The sequence below is a fragment of the Leptopilina boulardi genome, unplaced genomic scaffold (assembly GCF_019393585.1).
Source record: "Leptopilina boulardi isolate dan_hultmark-lab unplaced genomic scaffold, ZJU_Lbou_2.1 LbouV2_222, whole genome shotgun sequence".
In the NCBI taxonomy this organism is placed as follows: Eukaryota; Metazoa; Arthropoda; class Insecta; order Hymenoptera; family Figitidae; genus Leptopilina; species Leptopilina boulardi.
In genome coordinates, this window is record NW_026137777.1 from 735,445 (window position 1) to 761,978 (window position 26,534).

At 30.7% G+C, this 26,534-nt stretch overlaps 1 protein-coding gene and 1 long non-coding RNA gene across 7 annotated transcripts in view; both read left to right on the top strand.

Moving 5' to 3' along the window:
- LOC127279690 (steroid hormone receptor ERR2) overlaps positions 1-21,052 on the top strand; it is an 82,609-nt gene extending 61,557 nt beyond the window's left edge. For all 6 annotated transcript variants that reach the window (XM_051302222.1, XM_051302217.1, XM_051302223.1 and 3 more), the window contains one exon: positions 19,857-21,052. In XM_051302222.1, coding sequence (XP_051158179.1) covers positions 19,857-20,195 — 339 coding nt within the window. In that variant the 3' untranslated portion in view covers positions 20,196-21,052. The remainder of the gene's footprint in view (positions 1-19,856) is intronic.
- A 701-nt stretch (positions 21,053-21,753) lies between these two features.
- On the top strand, positions 21,754-23,553 carry LOC127279700 (uncharacterized). The gene is made up of 3 exons (XR_007842669.1): positions 21,754-22,661; positions 22,747-23,159; positions 23,238-23,553. It is a non-coding gene; the product is annotated as an uncharacterized LOC127279700 (long non-coding RNA).
- The last annotated feature ends 2,981 nt before the right edge of the window (positions 23,554-26,534 follow it).

Here is a 26,534-nt window from a genome sequence, read left to right on the forward strand (position 1 = left end):
TGTGGCTAATTTTTCGGATTGCTTCTCTGCTGTTTTTCCTAAATTGGTCGATTTTTGGATTCTATACTCTTCAGTAGTATAATTTTGATGGCTTATTTCTTTATGAGTCCCTACTGACGGACACAGGTTTAAATGGCCATTTTCAAAACTATCCGAGAAAAATAGATTTGGTGGTTCAGATTGCGGTCCCTAAAAAATATTTGAATCTTATAAAATTAAAGAAATTAAATATATTAAAAAATTTAATTTTTACAATTAAATTGAAATTGAAAAAAAATAATTAAGTATAGCTTTCAAAGGAAATAAAAGAAATAAAATATAAATTAGTATATGTTATTAAAGTTTTCATTCAAGTAGCGGATAATAATTTTTTACTTCGAATATGTCTTTAATGAAAATAAGATTTTGCTTCTACAATAATTTTTAAAACAGATAAAGTTCAATTTAATCATGATAATATTTTATTCGTTTGCCAATTCTTGTTGGTTACGTTCAGTTTGACATTGAAACTCAAACAAGTTCAGAGCAAAATATAAATAAAAGTGAACAACGATACGTAGACTATATTGAAAAACTTGAGTAACACCGTATATATAACACCGTCCGACACGATTTTTCACACACGCAAAAATCAATGATTTTCAGAAACTAGGACCAAAAAAAAGATACCCGTGTCTGGCCGTTTTGCTAGATCAGGTCATTTTTTACTTTAAGGGGTAAAAACAACCCTTAAATGAAAGGTGTTAAAAATCTTGTACAAAAAAATAATTTTTTATGAAACCTGGTATCTCAGGGTTTTCCGGGTCGCTGATTACGAATCTAACGTCAGATTTTCAAAATTCAAAATGGCGGATCCAATATGGCGGTCGAAATTTATAAAAATTTACCAATTCATTTGAAAGTTGTTACTTGAAGGTTTTTGGGGTTGCTGATAACGAATATAATGTCAGATTTTGATAATTCAAAATGGCGGATCCAATATGGCGGTCAAAATATATAAATATTAATTATTTTTTATAAAACTTGGTGTTTATGGGTTTTTGGGGTCGCTGATATGATGTCAGATTTTAATAATTCAAAATGGCGCATCCAATATGGCGGTGGAAATTTATAAATATTAATTATTTTTTATAAAACTTGATGTCTAGGGGTTTTTGGGGTCGCTGATAATAAGATAATAATAATAATTATAATAACAATAACATAATAACATTTATAAATTTCTACCACCATATTGGATTCGCCATTTTGAATTTTGAAAAGCCGACATCAAATTCGTAATCAGCAACCCCAAGAACCTTCAAGTAACAAGTTTCAAGTGAATTCGACGAACTTTTATAAATTTCAAACGCCATATTGAATCTGCCATTTTGAATTTTAAAAATCTGACTTCAGATTCGTACTCAGCGACCCCAAAAACCCATAGACACCAAGTTTTATAAAAAATAATAAATATTTATTAATTTCGATCGCTATATTGGATCCGCCATTTTGAATTATCAAAATCTGACATCATATTCGTTATCAGCGACCCCAAAAACCTTCAAGTAACAAGTTTCAAGTGAATTCGATGAATTTTTAGAAATTTCGACCGCTATATTGAATCCGCCATTTTGAATTTTGAAAATCTGACATCATATTCGTAATCAGCGACCCCAAAAACCCATAAACACCAAGTTTTATAAAAAATAATTAATATTTATATATTTTGACCGCCATATTAGATCCGCCATTTTGAACTATCAAAATCTGACATTATATTCGTTATCAGCAACCCCAAAAACCTTTAAGTAACAAGTTTCAAGTGAATTCGATGAATTTTTATAAATTTCGACCACCATATTGGATCCACCATTTTGAATTTTGAAAATCTGACATCAGATTCGTAATCAGCGACCCGGAAAACGCCGAGATACCAGGTTTCATAAAAAATTATTTTTTTGTACAAGATTTCCTATCACCTTTCATTTAAGGGTTGTTTTTACCCCTAAAAGCAAAAAATGACCTGATCTAGCAAAACATCCAGACACGGGTATCTTTTTTTTGGTCCTAGTTTCTGAAAATCATTGATTTTTTCGTGTGTGAAAAAAAAATTTGAATTTTGTCGGACGGTGTAATGCTACAAGTGAAAATAATTTGGTCAATTAATGATAATGATAAAATATAAATATACTAAATTTACCTTCCATAAAGATGACAGCCTTATTCTTTTTGGAAAAACTTCTCCGGAATATGAATCTCGATAAACTTCCTATAATATTACAAAAATATATATAACAATTTATAACATACAAATATTATATTACCTTAAAATAATCTTCATGATTTCATTCAATACTTTTGAATTGATTATACACAGAAATAAATAATTCTTAAAAGTTTACGTAAGCTAATTGTTTACCTCATTGCCAATTAGACAACTTGAAGAACTACCTTCATCTGTTTCATTCATTTTTGGTAATTTTAATTATTAGCATATACAATTACTCTGACAAATATAATTAATTCAATATAACTTTTTCTACTCAAGGACCTTAAAAAAAAGTCATAAAAGAACCTTATTATTTATTATAGCTTACTTACTCAATTTAGAAATCCTGTTTTTGTTTTCTGCACACCACATAAACACATCACTCGACACCACGAGGTTGGCACAGAGGTCTGGTTAGGTTGTTCCCGCGCAGCACGCTCATTCTACATTCGAGTGAATTCAGCAATTATCGGTCATCTACGAAGTCAGGGCCCGCAAAGAATCAATAGAGATCGATATTAAACTTCTAAAGTGAAAATTTTAATTTTTCACTTCGATATACCTGCGGCTATGGTTTTAAGTTCTTTTCATATTTACTATGTTAAAATTCCCTAACTATTATTTTAATTCTTGTTATTTTGAGTTACACTTCTTCATTAAGTACTCTATTAAAAATTACTTGTCTCAAATTTAATAGCGACAAATATTAATATTTCTAAGAACAAGGCCATCCTTGCCGGCGTGTGTATCGGTAACCCTATCTAATGCCCACTTAGAAGGAGGAAGATTCTCATTCTTAATCACCACCAAATCATTAATTTTAAGAGGAGACTGAACATATTGCCATTTTGGCCGAGTTTGAAGGGTATGAAGATATTCGGCAGACCATCACGACCAAAAATCAGATTTCATTTTCGAAAGTAATCTCCAACGGTTCAGAGAAGACAAACGGCGCTCAGAATATGAGGGTTCAGGAACTGAGTACATTGTCGAACCAATCAAAAAATGACTTGGAGTAAGAGGAGCCAGGTCATTAGGGTCATCGTTTAAGGCTTGAAGAGGGCGAGAGTTGAGACAAGCTTCAACCTCGCACAGAAAAGTAGACAACTCTTCAAAGGTTAGTGTCATGTCACCTATAACACGTCGAAGATGGTGTTTTATGGAACGCACCGCAGACTCCCACAAGCCCGCAAAGTGAGGGGCAGCCGGAGGGTTGAATCGCCAGGTAGTGCCGTTGTTTGACAAATATCGATAAATTGCGACAGACACAGAAGAAGATTCCTTAAACAGATCACGAAGCTCTCTATCAGCTCCAAGAAAATTCGTACCACAATCGCTGTAAAGCACATTGCAGACACCCCTTCTTGAAGAGAATCGCTTATAAGCAGCAATGAAGCCTTCAGAAGTATAGTCCGAACAAACTTCCAAGTGTACGGATTTCGTGGCAAAACAGATGAAGACTACCAGATATCCCTTATACGCTTTATGTCCACGACCCTTAGAAGTTCGAATCCAGACAGGACCAGCATAATCCACACCAGAGATCGCAAAAGGGCGAGAAGTCTGAGTGACACGCTGAACAGGCAGAGGACTCATTAGCTGAGAACAAGTCTTTGCACAATCATCAGGAATGTATTTCAGAATTTCTGGCTTATTTGAGATCCACTTTTCAAGGGCAAAGCCACCCGCCCTGAAAAGTGAATATACTTCATAAACCTTATCAGTAGCTGTATTGATTTCAAATTCACCCGAAAGAACATCATCGACATAAGTTTCCTCTTCTATTACATCCTCAGTTAACGGGAAACGACCACCTTCATCAATTATCAACTGATGAAGAGTGCGAAGAGCCAGATAAGGAGAAGAAGCGAAACCAAAAGTGTCCGTATTTAGAGAATAAGTTCTTAATTCATCTTCTGGACTTTTCCTCCACAAGATTTTCTGGTAGGTTCGATCATCTGGATGAATCCAAACGCGACGGAACATTTTTTTAATATCGGCTATGAAAACGAAAGGATATATCCTCCACCGAAGAAGAATCTTGCTAATATCGTTTTGAAGCCTAGGACCCGAACAAAGATGATCATTTAATGAAACACCAAAATTCGTCCTCTGTGAAGCATTAAAAACAACTCGGAATTTCGTACTAGTGCTCATCTCCCTTAGAATACCGTGATGTGTCAAGAAAAAACCACTATCCTATTTTAATTCAGTTAAATTTGTTACTTCGCTCATTTCACCCAAACTAGCATATTCTTCAATATTTTTAATATAATTTTCTTTGAAGACAAAATTTTTCTCAAAGCGTTTTTCAAGAACCATAAATAATTTATAAGCAATAGTACGAGAATCTCCCAATACAGGATTAGGCTCTTTAAAAGGAAGACGAACCTTATAACGACCGTCTGCATTCCGTGTATGATTTTGAGCAAAAAAGTCACTACAGTTATCATCGTCTAATGTAAATTTACAATTTTCAGAAGGTACATCTTCAATCATCACATAACGACGTAAAAGTTCATAAAAATCCTTATCTGATTTACATTTTAAGCTCAATAACGAAACCTTGCTTGTAGAAAATTCTTTTAAAATAGTTCCGGTAAGAATCCAACCAAACGAGGTTTTTTGCGCTATAGGAGAACCTACAGGCCCTTTAACCAATCCCTTTTCAATTATATGAGAATAAATATCTGCTCCCAAAATAATATCCGGAGAATGTTTCTCGTAAACCATTTGGTCGGCTAATTTTAAACCCTTTAAATGAGAACATTTTATTAAGGACACATTATTAACAGGTATATACGAAGTAAGCTTATTTAACACAATCGCTTGAACAAAAAAATTGACATAAGGATTGTGATATGCAAAAATTTTAAATGTTACCAATCCTTTAACCAGAAGAGGTTTAGTGCTTCCTATACCAGTGACTTGAAATCTAGTTTGATTTCTTTTGAGATGCAATTGGCGAGACAAGGATTCTGTTATGAACGACATCTGTGCTCCTTGATCTAGTAAGACTCTGGCAATGTGTCTTGACCCATCCGATGATTCTACATATACTATTGCTGTAGCCAAAAGCACCTGTTCGCTCAGTCATCTATTTTCTGAAAATTCACCAGACATATTAGAACTACAGTGAGCAACAGGAGAAGGATTGGGAAAATCAGATGCAGAAGGATTTAAATTTGAACCACTTGGATTACATTTTTGACGAATTACAGAACTTGATATGATGTTTACCGAGACAATTAAAACATAAATGGAATTGCTTCACGATTTCCTTTCGTTCCTCTGGCACCTTTGCACGAAAAATCGGACAAAACAAGATAGGATGTTTGTTTTCACATAGAACACATAGATTATCCTTGGTTGATGCATTGTGCACCCTTAATACAGTTCCCTTTTGAACCTTGGAATCTCCCGTTTGTATTTTGGAAGGATTGATTTTGGTGGTTGCAATGTCCGTAGGTTGTAAGGTCTCCAGAGTGATCAATTTGGAGGTTATAAAGTTTTCTAATTGACTGATTTTCGGATAGGTCGTTGAAGAACCCAAATGTTCCTCCCATGATTTTCTCGTTGTGTGATCCAAACGTTGAACGGTCATAAAAACCAATAAATCATCCCAATAGTTGGTGGGTCTCTTTACAACTTGCAGAGCACCAATTATCTCTACAGTGTCATTTAATAAAGCTCGTAAACTCACAGCACTTTCTTTGGGCACTGATTTCAAACTAAACAACCGGTTTAAATAAGTATTAATTAAAAGTCTTTCATTGTCATACCGATCAATTAAAAGTTGCCAAGCGCGATCAAAATTGTCGTCAGTAATTGAAATATTTGCAAGTAATTGGGCCGGCTCATCGGATAAACTAACTTTCAAATAATGAAGTTTTTGTACGGATGGTAATTTGCTATCAGAATGAATCATGGACTTAAACAAATCCCTATAACTTGGCCATTCAGTAATGGCACCTGAGAATTTTTGAATTTCTAATTGAGGAAAATTCCTATTTGGTCTTTGCTTGAGAACAGCAGATTCATTTAAAACTTGACTTTTATTACTTTGGTTTGATTTAACAAAATAATCGAGATAATCTAAAATATAAGCTTTGTTTTCGATATATTTGTCCTCCATGGATTCATAAGTATTATCCTTAAAATAAGCATGTGTTTGTTGTTCTTTTCTCACTGACAACAATTTATCATGATTTGAACAAAATCTATTCCAATAACCTTCTAAATTTTCCAGTCTAGCTTTTAATGCATTGGTAGTAGGGTAACGGCACCAGTGAAGGAACTGACACCAGTGAAAGAACAAATTTCATGTTTTGCATTCTAATTAGTGTAATAAGCAATTTGGTATTATAAATTATATATTTTTATGTTCCTTATTTAATTTACGTCTTTAGTATCTAAGATACCTAAAGAGTTAACACGTAAATTTTATAAAAAATAATTTTTAAAAATGTTGTGTTGCAAATCTTCAACAATAAGAACTCTTCTCTGACACGTTATTTCTTTTTTGACATTTAACTAATTTAAACTGCCTTAAATCGTCGGTCTTCTTTAAACTCAATTTATCTTGTGTATTAGAAATACTTTTTTTCATTTAAAAGCTAATAAAATATTAATTTGCCATAAGAAAAGCAAATTCTGTCATTGGGGTTTTTTTTTTATTTACTAGTGAAAGAACAGAAATGTTTTTTCACTGGTTCCAATGCAACCCAATGAAGGAACACCTTCAACGAATAGTCTGAAGCCAAACAAAAAAATGACAAAATCAAATAGGTTAACACTGTTAGGTTACAATAATATTGTCAAAATAAATTGCAACTAGATGATTGATTGTAGGTTATAAATGCATTTTCAATTAAAAATAAGATTCTGCAAACTTAGTTAAAAAATATTCATAATTATCATTAATTTACCTTTATTTTAGTATATTACAAACATTTTATTACTTTATCTTTGTTTTAATATATTTTTTAAATATATTTTAAATATATATTTCACATCGTTCTTTCACTGGATGCAGAAAATTCTTTCATTAGACAATTTGTTCTTTCACTGGTGAAATAGGTATGTTTTACTTATTAATTAAAATTTTAATTAACATCTTATATTTATGAAAATTAAATATGACCTTCGCATTCTACACTTAATTAGCTATCGAAAAAAAATTGGTAAAAAAATTTTCAATAACTGCATTCAAAAATAATAAATGATAAAAGTATGCATTTCCTTAAATGTTCTTTCACTGGTGCCGTTACCCTAATTCTATCCTTTCCTACTTTTTTTAAATTAGAAACAAAATTAAAAATGAGTCTGAAAAGTTCAGTTTAAGAATCAAAATATTCCTGTTTATCCATATTTGCTTAATTTTAATTTAAATGAGAAATAATATAAATTAATAAACTCGATAAATTTCGTGAAGATAACAAATATATTTTCATTGTACAAATAGAGTGTCGAAACCGGAATATACTATTTAAATGTACGTAGAGACCAGGTATTATACTTGCGATAGCGCCCAAGAAAGTGTGAGTGTCGAGAGAACAGATACACAACAAACACAGAGCGAGATTAAATGCTTCATCTAACACACTCACACCATTTTACTTTTATAGTCATTGTGTAATCTACACGTTGATTTGTAACCGAAAATGCTGAAATGTTCTTAAAATAATTATCTTTTACATTTTATTTTTATAATAAGATGCACTACTTCACATTAGATGCACTTTAACATTGTTCCAAATTTATAATAGTTTATAATAACTGCGATCCGGCTCGAAGGACCATTAATGTATAGAACACTTTTATGTTAATAAAGAAAATCAGTTATTGTATTAGTTGTAAGATCAAATGTTTATTAAATATCACTGCAGTATAAGATATATATATAACGACTATCGCCTGTCGCCTATATTTCGACACTGGCACCACGCCCCCCCCCCAAACTACTCAATCCGCTCAGAGGAGAAGAGGAAGACAGTATCGAAGACAGAGATAGCGTTCGCGATCACTCACACTCACATACAAAGCGACACAATATATAAACTCTAATTCAAACTTAAACATATTGTCTTTTAGTATAAAAATGTTTTTCCGTGTATACTGAATGTAAAATGTTGGTTGTGTATAGGTTGGGGGGGGGGCTGTTTAGTTAGCAAAACAAAGTGCATTTTTGTGGAATATGCGCATTGGTTTTCGATGAAACATGTGTTTTTTGAAATAGTGTTGAATGACTTGTTTAGACTTTAGGATTGGAACTTAATTTTTTCTCTAAGCAATTGACCATAGGGATCAAATATCAAATTAACTTAAATGATCCCTCAATATTGGAACAAACTAATTTTTACAAAAAACGAATGTTACTAGAAATGACACACATTGCAGCAGATAATCAAACAATCAATAAGAGAATTCATGTTAACAATTTATCATCATTCTACTAAGCAATTCTTTCAAAAAATAATAATTAAGTTATATACACTTCCGCTATTATTACATCAAAATATATATATTTTTCTCATAAAAACACGCTCTAATATCTGATAAACTCCCATACATATAAAAAACATTATTTGCAATATTAACGTTTATAATTGTTTTACTACACGTCATGTGCAAAATAAAAAATAATTTACATTAAATTATTCTGATCACAAATAAGATAAAATATAACACTCGATCTACCCCACCCCACCCCCCTCAACTTCTTTTTTTCCTCTCCTTTTGAGTCCTTCTATTTCTCTCTCTCTTAAGGGGTTATATACAGTCAGGCGGTCAAAAAAATGCAGTTTTTCGGTATTTTTTTTTAAAGGAATATTTATTTATTAAACCGGAAGTTTTTCTATATTGTTTTACATGTTTTTAAGTTTAAAAAAATATATTTAGTTTGTAAAAATATTATTCTTTTTGGCCTCTATATCCAATCTCCCAAAGGTCCTCGAAAAAATAGTGGTCCGCGGTGAACATAATAGCAATGGACAGAATCATCTGAAATCAAAAAGTCAAAAAGATTCTGTTATTGTATTAAAAAATGTAGTCCTTAATCGAAGGAATTAAAAAAATATCACTTTTTGACAAAATGGCAGCTTCTAGAAAAAAAAGATTCATTTTCATGGAAAAAAATCGACTTCAAGTGTTGATTAAAATTATAATTTTAATTTTATTTAAAAGATCTTCGATTAAGGACAGCAAAAAGTCGTTATTTAGCTTGTGTGAAAATTAGAGCTAAATCGGTTTAGTGGTTTTCGAGAAATCGTGTTCACCGATTTGAAAAACATAGTTTTAAGAAAAAGCGATTTTAAGTTTCACAAACAGTTTACATTGAGTTATAATTTTTTTTCATACTTACATTGAATCGTCTATTCCAGGACCATATAATGTATCTTCCATTCCAATTGCATACTCAGGTACAATATGACATCCTTGTGTCAGATTTTAGGTATTAATGATTACAAAAAGCATACATTTCAGGATAATCCGTTAAAACGTTTCTGAGATAATTTGTACACAATATTTTGTGACATACACACACATACATCTGGACATTTGCTCAGAACTTCATATATATTAATTCTAGATGAAAATGAGTCCATATAACCCAATTTTAAAAAATCGAAAATCGTCACGAATGCAAAGCTTCCTCATGAGGAAGCAAAATTAATTAAAGTAAATATTAGTTGTTTACCTTGACTAATAATATTAAACATTTCTCTCAATATGTCATTAATTTCGTTATGAGGAACTACAATCATTAAAATTGTTTCAAAAATTGAAATTTTTTTTTCAAAAAACAAAATCAAAGGTGTTATGCAGAAATATTTTTTTTTTAAATAAGACCAAGAACGTCAAAATCATTTGAAAGTTGCAGGCTCTATGTTAATTTGTCCACGGCTCACTGTGTAGCGTAGCGCCCAATTTTTAAAAATTCATTTAAACTTATTTAACTCATCAGGCCCATTCCAGCTCTTTTTGCAAAATCTTCTGTATATTTTCAGGCATGAATAAATCATAAAAAAAACAAAATTTAATCGGGCCCAAATTAAAAAAAATTAATTTGTTTATAAGCAATTAATTTTTTTTCATTAAAAATTAAAAAATAATTTTTTTCTTAAATTTCTTAAAAGTTGAAGAACAAAAACAAAACTTTTATTCTTTGGCAAGATTTTACCAAATTCAATATTTTTAGAGATATAAGCCATTAAAAAAAGGTTTACTTTCGCAAAGCCAAAATTTCAAAAATAAACAAATATGTAATTCATGTTTTTCTACAAAGAATAAGAAAAAAATATATTTACCCGAATTTTAAACCTTGAGTATAAATCTCACGTGGAATCGCCCAAATCTTCTATGTGAACCTCAATTCCATTAAAAAAAATATTAATTACTAATTTTTGGAGAGATATGAATAAAAAACATGATTTTTGACCATTTTTTATAACAAAAACCAAAATTTAACAAAGATATTGTCCAGGATTGAGGTTCACATAGTGCGTATTTGTATAACGAAACTACATGCCAAATTTCAGAATGATTGATTAAAAACTTTTTGAGCTAGAGTGTACACAATTTCGAAAAAAGTCGTTTCGAGAGAAATGTGTTTGAAAAAAAGTGTCAGAAAAGGTAACCCTTTGAATCACGCACTTCGGAAATAATCGAAATGTTTCAAACAGTACTGTATACTATGTTTTCGGGGTCGCTGATTAGGAATCTGAGGTCAGTTTTTAAAAATTCAAAATGGCGGATCCAATATGGCGTGTTTTTGCCCTAGCGCGCTCTGACCCATTATAGGAGGGACACTCACTTAATTGTTTTTTTTGGAATTTTTGGATTATATTTTTCAATAGTTTTATATCCTATTTATAGAGCTAGGGATATTCATAGATATTAGTTATAATAGAGTTGATGTGTTAATCAGAATAAAGTTCAGTTCATGTATTTTTTGACATTTTGAATGCTATTGAAATTTTTTTGAAATTTAAAAATTGTTTAATTAAAACTGTTTAAAAAACCTTGATAAATTTTACTAATGTTTTGAATATCACTTTTAAAATTTATAGAATTTTTATTTTTTATAATGTTAATTATTTTTAGTAGACGTCTTCTATTTTTATTGTTTTGAATCTTGCATGTTCATACATAACAGTAACGAAAGAAGCAATCAATCGAGAAATTTAGTTGGCTGTACCAAAAATTTCGTTCAAGCTTTTGCGTCTGTTAACTGAATAATTTGGTTCTCCAAACCAAACCGTCTGAATGCTCAATTGCGCATGCGCTGTTCTCGTAAATATGGCTTATTTCTCTGTTTACGGATGTCACACGTTAACCATGCTTCGCTCTTCGTGTCGTCCAGTTTTATTCAAGTGTTTTCGGGATTTTTATGTGTTTCAGAAATTCAGTAAAAAAGTGTGTGTAGTGATGCATATCGAACAGAGAGAATAAAGCTTGTTAAAAGAACGGAAGTTTTTCTCCAGCCTGTATACTTTATGAAAATAATTTACACTCACATTGTCACTAGGATTCTTAGTGTAGTGGTCAGCGTTCTTGATTTGCGTTGCGTAGTCTGAGGGTTCGATCCCCAGCAGTGTTAGGTTTTTCCGCAATAGAAATTAATTTAAGTAGACATAGGGTAATAAAAGAGGATAACAAAAGTGATAAAATTAAGTGAAAAATAAAAAATATAAGTGTGAGCCAAAAAATAATTTGGTTGAGAAAAGAAAAAAAATTTTTTCATTTAACTAAATTTTTTGTTTGCTTAAAAACAATAAGTTAGTTGTGCAAAACAAAAAATGGGTGCACTTCCGAAAACCCCCCCCTTCCGATTTTAATGAAACTTGGTATACTTACGTAATTTCATGCGCTGATCACGAAAATGATAGTGAAAATTACCGCAAATTTCATTTTTATGGTGAAAACCATAAAAAACACCATAAAATTATGGTTTTTTGCGTTTAACTCGTAAAAAACGCAAAATTAAAAAAAATCGTTCTTACAAAAGTTGTAGAGCTTCTAAAAATGAAAATTTTATGTCCTATACATTTTTTACCAAAAGTCATTAGTTTTCGAGAAAAATGCAGAAACATGAAAAGCACACTACAAAAATTACTAATACCACGAAACTGGAATTCCTATAAAGATAGTTTTGAGAGATCGCACATTAAATTTGATTCGTTTGAATATTATATTATTATGATATTATATTATATTATACATATATTATGTATATATAATATATAAGATGTCTTCTCCCCCTCCCCCCCTGGAAGTAGCTCTGCACAGCAAAGAATGCAGAGGCGGGCGAAGCCCGCCTTCCCTAGTATCGTTGCTCTGTTTCAAAACAGACAGTCAAATTCACATTCTTAATGGTACTGAAAGGTACGGAACTCACCCCGACCCCCCTCCTCCAAGATGTCTTCCCCCCCCCTCCCCCCCTGGAAGTAGCCCTGCACAGCAAAGAATGCAGAGGCGGGCGAAGCCCGCCTTCCCTAGTATCGTTGCTCTCTTTCAAAACAGACAGTCAAATTCACATTCTTAATGGTACTGAAAGGTACGGAACCCACCCCGACCCCCCTCCTCCAAGATGTCTTCCCCCCCCCTCCCCCCCTGGAAGTAGCCCTGCACAGCAAAGAATGCAGAGGCGGGCGAAGCCCGCCTTCCCTAGTATCGTTGCTCTCTTTCAAAACAGACAGTCAAATTCACATTCTTAATGGTACTGAAAGGTACGGAACCCACCCCGACCCCCCTCCTCCAAGATGTCTTCCCCCCCTCCCCCCTGGAAGTAGCCCTGCACAGCAAAGAATGCAGAGGCGGGCGAAGCCCGCCTTCCCTAGTATCGTTGCTCTCTTTCAAAACAGACAGTCAAATTCACATTCTTAATGGTACTGGAAGGTACGGAACCCACCCCGACCCCCCTCCTCCAAGATGTCTTCCCCTAAAAGTTCTTTGGGAAATAGCCCTGCACAGCAAAGAGTAGAAGGTTTTTTATTAAAAGATATTGTCCGTCACATAAGACATCTGCCTCTTGTGGATAATAGCTAGAAGTTGGTGATTTTCACCGTTTTTAAATATTTTGCATTTTTCTCGAAAACTAATGACTTTTGGTAAAAAATGTATAGGACATAAAATGTTCATTTTTAGAAGCTCTACAACTTTTGTAAAAACGATTTTTTTTAATTTTGCGTTTTTTACGAGTTAAACGCAAAAAACCATAATTTTATGGTTTTCACCATAAAAATGAAATTTGCGGTAATTTTCACTATCATTTTCGTGATCAGCGCATGAAATTACGTAAGTATACCAAGTTTCATTAAAATCGGAAGGGGGGGGTTTTCGGAAGTTTATCCCAAAAAATTTGGTAGACCGAACAAAATGATTCAACGAAAAAATTTAGTAGCCCGAACCAAACGGATTAGTTGCACGTATATCAAATAAAAAATTTGGTTTAGAGAACCAAACTTCAGTAGATGATACCAAACATTTTCCTCAGTGTAGGACCAAAAAAAAAATACCCGTGTCTGGCCGTTTTGCAAGATCAAGTCGTTTGTGGTTTATAGGGGTGAAAACAACCCCTAAATGAAAAGTGACAAGACATCTTTTAAAAATTATTAATATTTTATAAAACTTGTTATCTGGGTGTTTTCGGGGTCGCTGATTATTATTAATCTGATGTCAGATTTTCAAAATTCAAAATGGCGGATCCAATATGGCGATAAAATTTATCTAGGAGTTTTTGGGGTCGCTGATGACGAATTTGATGTCAAATTTTCAAACTTCAAAATGGCGGATATAAAATAAAAAATTAATAACTTTTTAAATTTTTGACCGCCTTATTGGATCCGACATTTTGAAAATCTGACATCAGATTAATAATAATCATCGACCTTGAAAACCTCTAGATTGACACAATTTTATGATGAAGGACTGTATATACAGTTCCTTAATTATAATTATACTTTAAAATATGCTTTACCATGTATGTATTCTCACATTTTATACTGTTTTTATAAATTAAAACTTAAAATTATAAAAATTATATTTCTAGATTTTGTAATCTCTTGAAAATGATGGTGACTACCATGGAAACGTCAAGCAAAATAAAATTCATTATTATATTTTTTTAGAGTAAAGAAGTTAAATGTTTTTTGGGTTCCGTTCACGCAGTGAACCGAAACAGAACCCTTATGGTTTCACTCGTGTCTGTCCACGAAATCATGTCCCGCCCCTCTAAAACCTAGTCATTTCAACCGATTGAGCTCAAACTTGGTATACATACGTATTTTTGCGAGTAAATTAATCGAAAATTATAGCGAATCCGATTGGAATTGAATTGAATATAGTTATATTCCTAAAACTCCAAATTTCGGAAAAAAGTGTGCCCCCCCCCTTAACTTTTACAGTTTTGGAGCTACGATGCTTAAATTTGGTACACAAAAAATGTTTTGTATAAAGTTTACTCAAAAAGTTGGGTAAAATGGCTACACATGCGCTTTTAAACAAAGTTTCACCAACTGTAGTTCAAAATAAATTTTGAGTAGGTGAAAATAAAGTTGGTGAATTTTTAAAATAAACTTCACAAAATTTCAGCAACACTTTGAAAAAAATATAAAACTATGAGTTAATTATTATCAAACCACATTTGAATAAAATGTAGTCTAAAAATGTGGGAGAACGTATTCTACACATTGCAGAATTTCACCTTTTAAAGCTTAAATTTCAGTCAAGAGTTGGGTAAAATGTGAACTTTAAATGTGAATGAGTCAGGTAAAATATTATTCGTGGGGGGATACGGGCAAAAAATCATTCTTACTTATCGACAGTTGATTCTAGCATTGATTCCTGTATTATCTACACTATGAAAATTGTCAAAAAAAATTATTTTTAATTGTCGATGGTTGATTTTCATACTTAGCACGAATTTCTGCAGTACATACACATTTTTACATACACATTACCGCTTTTACACTCACACACCTTATAATACGCACAGTACATATAATACGCTTACATATAACCTAACCTAACCTAACACACATACAACGCAATACTAATTTCGCTCGCAGTTACATTGAACGGAATGATTTGAACTGTTCTTATATTTCAAGTGGCAGAAAAATTCACAACTTGTGAGAAACGCTTGCAAAGTGAATAAATGATTTATTTTACTTTTATAATTATATTATTCACTCTTAATAGAATAAAATATATTGCGGTCAATTAATTATGGTTTAGAAATTAAAAATTTCATTCAAGTTTTTAATTTAAAATAAAAAAAAATATGAAAAAAATATTAATCTATTTAAAAAAACAGAATAAAAATAAAGTTCAGGTGCGTAATAAGAAAACTTGGCGCCCTGTTAAAATATATATGGTTTTATAATCTATAATTGTTGATAATTATTAACTTTTATCTTTTTCAACTGCTTTATTAAAAGTAAATGCTACTAGTAAACTTATTTACAAATTTTAAAAAAGTTTTATAAATAATGTTTAAGTAAAAAATGTTTACGGGTGCCTAGAGTTTCACATTCAGTCCTGGCAGAAGTTGTGTGGTGGGGTCATACGTTTTACTCAACTTTTGAACGAACTGTGACACACGCAGATGAATAAGTACCCAAGTAAAGCATAAAGTACTACCAAAAGTAAATCAGTTTATGATCAAATGCACTCTATAGTTTAGTCTAACATTTGTTTTAATCTTTACACTACTGTTTGAACACACTTTAAGAAATATATTTTAATAAACATACAAGAGAATTTTAAATATTAGAAAAATGCCCATGTGTAGCCATTTTTCACAACTTTTGACTATACTTTAAACATATCGTTTTCTCAGTGTATATGTACGTATTTTCACGAGTAGATTAAAAAAAAATTAGAGCGAACCCGATTAGAATTGAATTGAATGAAGTTATTTTCCAAAAACTCCAAATTTCGGAAAAAAGCTTGTCCGCCCCCCCGTCCTAACTTTTACAATTTTGGAGCTAAGAAACTGAAACTTGGTACACATATTTAATTTCACGTGTAGATTTCACCAAAAATATAGCTAACCCTTTGAAATTGACTTAAATGTGACGCGATCTGAAGAAAAGGACCTTAGAAGCAAAAAATTATAGGTTACGTTTAGAAATTTTAAAGTGAAAATACACAAAGACGTTCAACTCGTAATGCAAACTAATGATATTTAGGTCTTCATTGCATCTAAAATATTCAATAAAAACTGATTTCAGTTTTACAAAAACAAAAGTAAACTTTTAGTTCAAGTAAAACTATTGTAAACATAGCCAATAATTCATTTGCTTCTAAGGTCCCTTTCTTCAGACCGCGTCACAAATATTGTTTCGATACAAAAACTCAAAATTCCTGAAAAAGCTCAAAGTTCCTTTTTATCTTAACTTTATTAATTTTTTAGCCAACCATCTCAAACTTTGTACATATATATGCATATATTTACAAGCAAATTGAAAAAAAATTATAGGAAAATTATTTTTTATATATATATATAAACATTTAAATAATCGTGAACGGAACCCTAGGTAAGCGAGTGTAGCTCGCACTTGACCGATTTTTTTGTTTAAATCCACATTTTATTTTTAAAAATCATAATTATATGAGCTTTCGCCCGTCAACGTCAGGCCTTATCAGATTTAAATAATGGATTTAAATTTACATTTTTAAAGATTGTTATAAACATAAAAATTTAATTAGATTGACAAACATAACCTGAAACTCACCAATATGGATGGATGGAATATCTTATTTTTCAAAAAGGGAGTGTTTCCGTGAAACTAAACATAATTTAAATTATGTGGTATGATGTTTAGTGTCGATATGTGTTTTACAAAACACGTCTATTATATTTTTTGTCAAAAGAAATTTTGAAAAAAGAATAAAATTATTTTTTGGGAAATTTGTCCTAAACATTTAAACAGTTATATTATATATTTTTATTACATAAAATTTTTGTACACAAAAAATAACATATGGAGAAGAAAATTAAATAGTATATTATGTGGCAAGCACGTAAAGTAGAAATTTTTAGGTGAGGATGTAATTTTCAGTACGAGCTGTCGTTAGTGCGACGTAGGTGAGACGGAAGCGAGCCAAGTCGAACCAAAGTCGCACAGACAGCGAGTATTGAAATCATCCGAACCTAAAAATTGCTACGTGCGAGCCACATACGCTATTTTTTTCGCCATTGTTATGAAAAAGTGATATATAATATATAATATATGTTATATAATATATAATACATAATACATAATATATAATATATAATATAATATATATGAAATAGTATATAAAATAATATAATAAAAATTGATAAATAAAAGCAAAACAAAAATTATGCAAAAATTAACAACTGCCTAAAAAAGTTTTTTTAGGCAGTTGGCCCAAACTGCCTTAAAAAGTGCTACTTTATCTGCCCAAAACAGGCAAAAAAAGACACTTTTTCATGTCAATGGCGAAAAAAAAATTATTTTTTTATAAATATATATGTGGATATGAGAGATTCTTTTTCAATCGCCCCAGCCCAAAAAGTCAATGTTCTGGGATTGGCTTCATACTTTGGTAAATTATTCTCCTATATGATAGTAATAAATCCCTAAAATATAAACTCATTAAAAAAATATTTGTAGAAAGTAGAGGGGGTTGAAGTTTTGACGTTAAGGGTAACATTGTCATTTTCAAATGCGTATAACTATGAAAAAAGTTAATGGATTTTAATTTATCTATAATGAATTTTAATGCATTTTTCACGTACTTTTCAAAAATGTATACAAAATTTAAAAAAAAAATTTTTGACCCCTTTTTTTCAAAATCAACCCTTATTTTTCGATTTTCACCCCTTCGGGTATTTTTTTTTTTTATTTTCATTGGAAAGCTGAGGTTTTTTCCCATGAGCTATGTAAATATGAAAATGAGACAACAATAATTTTGTGAGAAACGGAATATTAATGTAGGCGGTGCCGATAAGGGTGCAGTTAAGGGTAACATTGTCATTTTCAAATCCGTATAACTATGACAAAAGTTAATGGATTTTAATTTATCTATAATGAATTTTAATGCATTTTTCACGTACTTTTCAAAAATGAATACAAAATTTAAAAAAAAAATTTTTTCACCCCTTTTTTTCAAAATCAACCCTTATTTTTCGATTTTCACCCCTTCGGGAATTTTTTTTTTATTTTTTTTATTTTCATTGGAAAGCTGAGGTTTTTTCCCATGAGCTATGTAAATATGAAAATGGGACAACAATAATTTTGTGAGAAACAGAATATTAATGTAGGCGGTGCCGATAACTGGTATACCTAAAGATCATCTTCGAGGATTTAGGTAGGCACCGCCTACTTTAATATTCTGTTTCTCACAAAATTATTGTTGTCCCATTTTCATATTTACATAACTCATGGGAAAAAACCTCAGCTTTCCAATGAAAATAAAAATAATAAAAAAAAAAATTCCCGAAGGGGTGAAAATCGAAAAATAAGGGTTGATTTTGAAAAAAAGGGGTGAAAAAATTTTTTTTTTAAATTTTGTATTCATTTTTGAAAAGTACGTGAAAAATGCATTAAAATTCATTATAGATAAATTAAAATCCATTAACTTTTGTCATAGTTATACGGATTTGAAAATGACAATGTTACCCTTAACTGCACCCTTATCGGCACCGCCTACATTAATATTCCGTTTCTCACAAAATTATTGTTGTCTCATTTTCATATTTACATAGCTCATGGGAAAAAACCTCAGCTTTCCAATGAAAATAAAAAAAAAATACCCGAAGGGGTGAAAATCGAAAAATAAGGGTTGATTTTGAAAAAAAGGGGTCAAAAAATTTTTTTTTTAAATTTTGTATACATTTTTGAAAAGTACGTGAAAAATGCATTAAAATTCATTATAGATAAATTAAAATCCATTAACTTTTGTCATAGTTATACGCATTTGAAAATGACAATGTTACCCTTAACGTCAAAACTTCAACCCCCTCTACTTTCTACAAATATTTTTTTAATGAGTTTATATTTTAGGGATTTATTACTATCATATAGGAGAACAATTTACCAAAGTATGAAGCCAATCCCAGAACATTGACTTTTTGGGCTGGGGCGATTGAAAAAGAATCTCTCATATACCAGTGTCAAGCCTAGGGGTCGTTAAAATCGGCGGGAGCTCTGGAGTCCATAAAAATCATCTAAAACGTAAATCCCAAGAATTTTTGGTTAAAATAAGATCGAACTTTCTCATTTTTACACTAAAATTATTTTTTTAAATGTTTTATCTCGTATTCACTTTTATAAAAGTGACCGCTCCTGAAAAAATAAACTGTCCGTCAATAGTGCAGCACTTTCGCGTTAATATGACTTAAATTTCGTTACTCCTATGTTTTCGGGGTCTCTGATTATGAATCCGATGTCAGTTTTTCAAAATTCAAAATGTCAGACTTTTTTTAGCTCATCGAATACACTCTTAATTTTTGTATTGTTTTATCTTTAAAAAAACATGTTATTTTGGTATTTAATTATATATTTTTGATGTATTAACTAGCAATCGAATCTTTAGAACCTATTTTAGTTGTATCATGTTTTATTTTCAGTGTGTACAAATTGTTGAAAGAATTCAAAGATTGGGCTTAACACGTGAAGAATATTACATACTAAAAGCTTTAATACTAGCAAATAGTGATGTAAGATTGGATGAACCTCAAGCTCTTTATCGTTTTCGAGACAGTATCTTATATTCCTTGTCGGATTGTGTAGCCGCTGTGCGACCTGGTCAAGCTCTACGAGCTATACAAAATATGTTCCTAATTATGCCTGGTCTTAGACAAGCTGATGGTATAGTGAGAAGATTTTGGTCTAATGTTTATCGAACTGGCAAAGTACCGATGAATAAGCTATTTGTGGAAATGCTTGAAGCTGCGGGATATCGATGAGTGAAAATTTACAGTAAGAAACGTTAAATTTACTAAAATGCACGATTCAATGATAAAAAAATTCTCTTAACATAAGAAAAATACAGAAATACAGCAAAATAAAAACATCAAAGTTTCTGTTTTTCTCAGTGAATAAAACAATTCGATTGTTTTTTATTAAGTGTTATTTTTACTTTTTCGAAAGTATCGAGAACATACACAACGCCAAAGAGTAAATATGATTTTTAGTTTATACAATTTCTATAAAAATAGCAGTTATACTCAGATTATGTTAATTTTTTATACTGTATATATATATATATATATATATATATCATTGAATCGTGCCTTTTTTAATTGATATGGAAGTGAAAAAACATTGTGAGAATAGAGAAAGAAAGTATTAGAAAAATTATATATATTATTATAAGATCCACACTTGAAAAATTTTAATAGAACCATAGAATTTGCTGTGTAGATAAGAGAAAAAGTAAAGTTGTTCACATGTGCCGCAAGCAATAAAACTGTATGAAGGAAATATATTCAGGGATATTTTGTATATAATTACTGTTGCTGTTATAAAAACCGCTTTAAATCCAATAGTTATTAAAACTTTTGATTTTTACAAATTAATAGAAGAAAATTTATTTTTAATAGACATGATTTCTATTAATTTAAACAAAGGAGAAGCCTTGTGAATAATATAAAAATTATTCTTCAAACAAAGTTTATGAAAATTAAATGAATTATCAAGTTTTCTGCTCTTGGTGACTTTATTTCAAGTTAATAATTAATCAATTAATTTCAAGTTAATCAATTAATGTATAAAATTATCAAAATTTTTGTATATTGTAATAAATCGACAATTTATTTAATTAGTTGAAATTTATTTTTATTTATTAACCTCAACTATTAAGAAGGAAGAAAAAATTTACATTTATTTATATTTTAGAATGTTTTATTTTTCGCAAATTGAAAACTGAGATTAATTACAATAATTTGAAGAAACAGTTAATTTGTGCATGTACAATAATCTTATATGGATGTAAAAAATTTCGCTTTTTTTAAAAACTAGTCTAATAAGTTATTACATGGAATTGGTGTATTGAAATATCATATTCACTTGAGCTGCCGGATCAAAGAAGGGCACATAACCCATTTGAGTTACATTAGTTATGTGCCCTTCTTTGATCCGGCAGCTCAATTATAAGTATTATGATTATGGCCTTTCACATTTTATCCCTTATTTATCTATTGACATGGAAAATGTTTTAACATATTCTGGTAGTTTAGAGGGATATGAATGGAAACATTCGATAATTTTGTGTTAAATTTTTGTGTCAGTAAAAATTGTATTTTTTAATTGATCGTTTTACCAAATAAAAAGATTTCTGTGAAATATTTCTCCTAAAAAGTTCTCCTCCTCATATGAGGCATTTTACGAGTAATGTACTAACCAAAAAATTAAATTTCTTGAAATAAAGTGAGAAATTGTTGTATTTTTTGCAGACATAAACGAAGGTATGAAACTTATAAGTTTCACAACTTCGTTTTATGTATGCAAAAAATATATACTCTGTAATATTTAACAATTCTTAATACAATTATTCTGCAGAAATACAATTTGCATTTAACCAAACAAACTGTCAACACATTATTTATTATCAGTGAGATTGACATGGCAACCATCCTAATTACAAAAAAATTTATCCTGTGAGAAGTTCCTACTTTATGAATTGAAACGAATTGAAACGAAAACTGCACTTTCTACAGCTCTGTAGAGCTTCGAAAGTAGCCAATGGCAGACGAGATCTCACTTGTCCACTTTTTACCCGCTACATAATCAATTTTCTTTTCTAGGGAAGAAAGTTGATGACGTAGCGGGAGGAAAGAAAATCTGGACGTTCTGATTGGTTAGTTAGATAGCCATCTATATGCCCTCTGTAGTGGGAAGACGAAACTATCAACTTAACCTCTATTTTTCACCGGCCGACGTTTCTAATGTTTATGTGCTTACATATAACGAACACATTTATCATTTAGCCATTTGTGGATTATTTTAAGTGTTTACTTCTTTTAAATTCAATGTCGCAGTGTACACCGCCAGAATTATCTGAAGCGGCAAAATATGCTGTTTCGCAGTTATTGTCAGAAAAATCTAAAGAGCGGTATATTACATAGTACAAAGCTTTGGACAACTGGAAATTGAAAAATAAAGTACATATAATTTCTGAAAATATATTGCTAGCTTATTTTAACGAATTGGCAATGACATTAAAGCCAAGCACACTATGGAGTCATTAGTCAATGCTTAAAACTACAATATCGACTAACAACAATATTAATATTAATGAGTATTCTAAATTAATTGCTTTTTAAAAACGAAAGTCAAGCGGTTTCAAGAGCAAAAAATCAAAAATTTTAACAGCGGATGAAATTGCAAAAGTCTTAAATGAAGCACCGGATAGTGAATTTCTCTTAACAAAGGTAAGTAAACAAAAATTCATGTGTGACTGTAAACGCAAAAATTAAATTATGAAAACCGAAAAAAAATTTACTTGTATTCTTACAGGTTGTTTTGATTTTTAGTATAGCAGGTGCGTGCAGAGGTGGCGAATTAACCTCTATAAAAGTGAGTTACATTGAAAATAGAGACAATCTACTATTAATCCACATTTCGGATACGAAATCTAAAATTTCTCGATCATATACGATCGATGGTAAATTTGCGGAAATCGTAATGAAATATGCCGTCATACGTCCCAAAAACATAGACAGATCGCTTTTTTTAAATTTTCAAAAAGGCAAATGCACAAGCCAAGTTGTGGGCAAATTATAAATTTGCAAAAATGCCGAAGGAAATTGCCGAATATCTCAATTTACCTGATGCAGATTCATCCACTGGCCACAGTTTCCGTCGGAGTTCAGCAACTCTATTCGCGGATTCAGGTGCTGACATGAATACGATTATGCGCCACGGAGGATGTAAGTCATAGACTGTAGCAGAAGGTTGTAATAAAATTTTTCTATGTGAACAATAATTAACTCGCTTATTTTTAACAGGATTCATTGAAAATTCTGTAATTAATAAGCGGAATATCGGCAATCTTATTACTAATCTAATAAAACTGTCTCCAATGTCAAGTAAACATGGACCTTCTACCTCAAAATCACAAAAAATGAACAATAAAATCGACAAAAATGCTTCGAAATCTTTGGAAAGCAATCAAGAACCTCTCAGAACTGAAATATCACCAGCCATTGAAGCTGATGTACCTTCAAGTCTGATAATTGAGAGTAACTCTCAAAATTTTAAAATAACCGAAAATAAAAGTAATCCTATTTTTCAATTTAATAATTGCAATGTCACTATTCAATATTGCTCTAACAATAATTAACTAAGTTATTGGTATATGCTTGTATAACATATATACATAATTATTAAATAAAATTATTTTTATCAAGAAGTGTTTCTTTGCCGCCCTCGTCGGAAGAAGATGCGTTTCTCCCCTTGGCACGCAATATACTATTATTCTTTATCAAATAAAAACACGTTTTGCATGGATTTCTCCAAGCAGGGAACAGGTAGGACTTTATTTCAAATGGATTTTTAACCTATAAATATGTACAAAACATGCTACACAAACCATTTTTGTCCGCATTTTTGTGAAACCTATCTTCGTTTCTAGAGCACCGTGTCAAAAGAACAATTCTTTAGACCTAAGGTACGACTAATGTAAAAAATGTTTTTCTTAAATTTTAAAATTCTATACTAGAATTGACGAATTTTTTTCAAACACACTTTTTTATAAAGTGGTAATTTTTGTTCATATTGTCATTAATAATTTTTTAAAATTCATTTTCAACAAAACAACATGATTTTTAATTTCTTATGGTTTAAAATACTAATTATAATAAGGTAAGTCCGGGGTACATGGCCATACTCTTTTTAAATGTCCGTAGAAATAAAACGGAAGCAGTTTATTTATTAATTTTGATTACTAATTAAACAGTAAACATTATACTTTGAAAAAATGAAAAATTATTTAAGGGGGAATAGAATAGAAATTATATCATGAGAAGTGATTTCGAAGTTATTTTATGTGAAAAAAATTGAAATCTGCAGAAGGTATCCAAGAGCGTTTCGAGTGCTTGTCAAAACTTTAAACGCGTTTTTCTCGAAAGACATTTTTCAAAACGGTGGGCAGTCTAGCTCGAACAGTTTTGATCGGATTGACTTTGGCCGAAGTTTTTATTGATCGTCATTTACTAATGTTTTAGAATACGTAGCGGATTTTTTTTGGTTTTTTTTTGGCAATTGAATTTTTGAAAAAATTTCTCCCTAAAAATCGACTTTTTTCTACAAACAGCTGCCAAATCCACAAAAATTAATATTTGTAAAATATCCTACGTACTCTAAAGCTAAATCTATCAAATTCAGAAAAAATTAAAATTTTTGTTTTATATGAAACGATCTAACCGGAATCTTGCCCAATGATTTGCCCTGCACAGAAATTTCAATATTTTTTAAAACCCTTCGTTCAATCACTTGTTAATCTAGAAGAAGTGTGCCAAATTTGAGAAAAATCTGTCCATTAGTTTTTGAGAAATCGTGACCACTGCAAAAATACTTTTTTGGGGGAAGATTTAAAACAACCAGCCCGTGTGGAAATTTATCGTGGAAATGTATTGGAAACTGTACAGTTGAGCTAGATTCAATCGAGCAACTTGAGAGGAAAACTAGATAGAATCAAGTAGAGTATGCGACGCTAGGGATAGCTAGTTTTTTCCAGCCCTGTTGTCTAATCCCTTTCTAGTAAAATAAAAATTTCTAGCCAGTTTCATGATATTAAAATATACAGTTTCTATCTACCGATGGGTCGACCTAACTTCAAATAGGTAGTAACACCTACACAAAAATAATTAAATATTGAATTCATTATACAATTAACACATTATTTATAATTGGAGACCTTATATTTACCCCTACCTATTATTATTTAACGCAATCCCTTACATAAATTCTGGAAAATATTTAACGCTCGCTGGGATCGAACCCCCTAACCTAATGCTCCGCAGGCTAACACGCTAACTATAACGCCACCTTAACATGGGAAAATACATACAAAATTGGTTTGATAAGTTGCGACTGAGGAAAATGATGACTTGAGGAACAGAACAATAAAGAAACAATAATTATTTATAAATTATAATTTATTTTTAACGTTAAATAATTTATTTAACATATATAAGTCAATATTTTAATTTTTTTAATTTTTACCATTTGGTAAAAAAAACTTTTTTTGTTTAAAATAAGATTATTTTTTTCATTTTTAAATTAATTTGTTTAAATTAAAATTGATAATTCTTATTAATTTAATCAATTAAATATAAATTTAAATTATATAACATAAAACTAACAATAATTAAATAAATATATTTTTATTGATTTATTTATTTATTATATTCTATTTTATTATTTTATTTAAGTTATTTTAAAAATTTTTGCAATGAGTGAATTCGTCTGCTAGCTAGTTACTGTAGCGAATTCAGTGACACCTGCTTGACGGACTTATATTAATTTTTCATGATGGTATCCTAGGCCGCATCTTGGTAAATTCTAGACAATAACTAGCTAAATTCTAGAAAGGCTACATATCTAAAGAAACAAAGGGAAAACTGTATAAAAACTGCACATCAACTTTGAGGGGCCATTGCAGTTATTTGAGAATAAATTTCCACGACAAACACTGTCTAGCTATAGGCTAACACTAGGACGGCCACGATAAATTTCTACACGGGTGTGGTAATGGGCTCAATTTTTAATATTTCTTAAAACAAAATTTACAAATTTTTCTTTCGATAGTGTACTTTAAGGTGTTCAAGTAATCGAATAAAATAATCTATTTATTAAATGAAAAAAAAATTATATAAATATATACGATTTTTGTCCTCCTAGACCCATGTAACCCCTTAAGTCAAAGATGACAAATATTAGAGTGAATCCAATTTTCAATAATTGTAATAAAAATTTTGTATTTTGTATTTTGTAATTTGCATGGCCATCAATTCCAAAGTTATGACAGAAGGTCACATATATTATTTAAATAAATAGAAAAAATTAGTTACTAATTTCTAGGTTATTCAAAGCTTAGGTCGTGTACTCAACTACCCAAAATTTCAAGTTCCTATCTAATAATGAACACTCACAATCGTTAATTTCGTGAAAAATGACATTCTTCAAAAAGCAGACTAAAAGATCCATTTTTGATTGAAACAAAGTAAATTTTGGATAAAAAGAAATTTGAAAAGTACTAGTCGAAAGGAAATTTTGCAAATAATTCAATGACGTTGGAATTT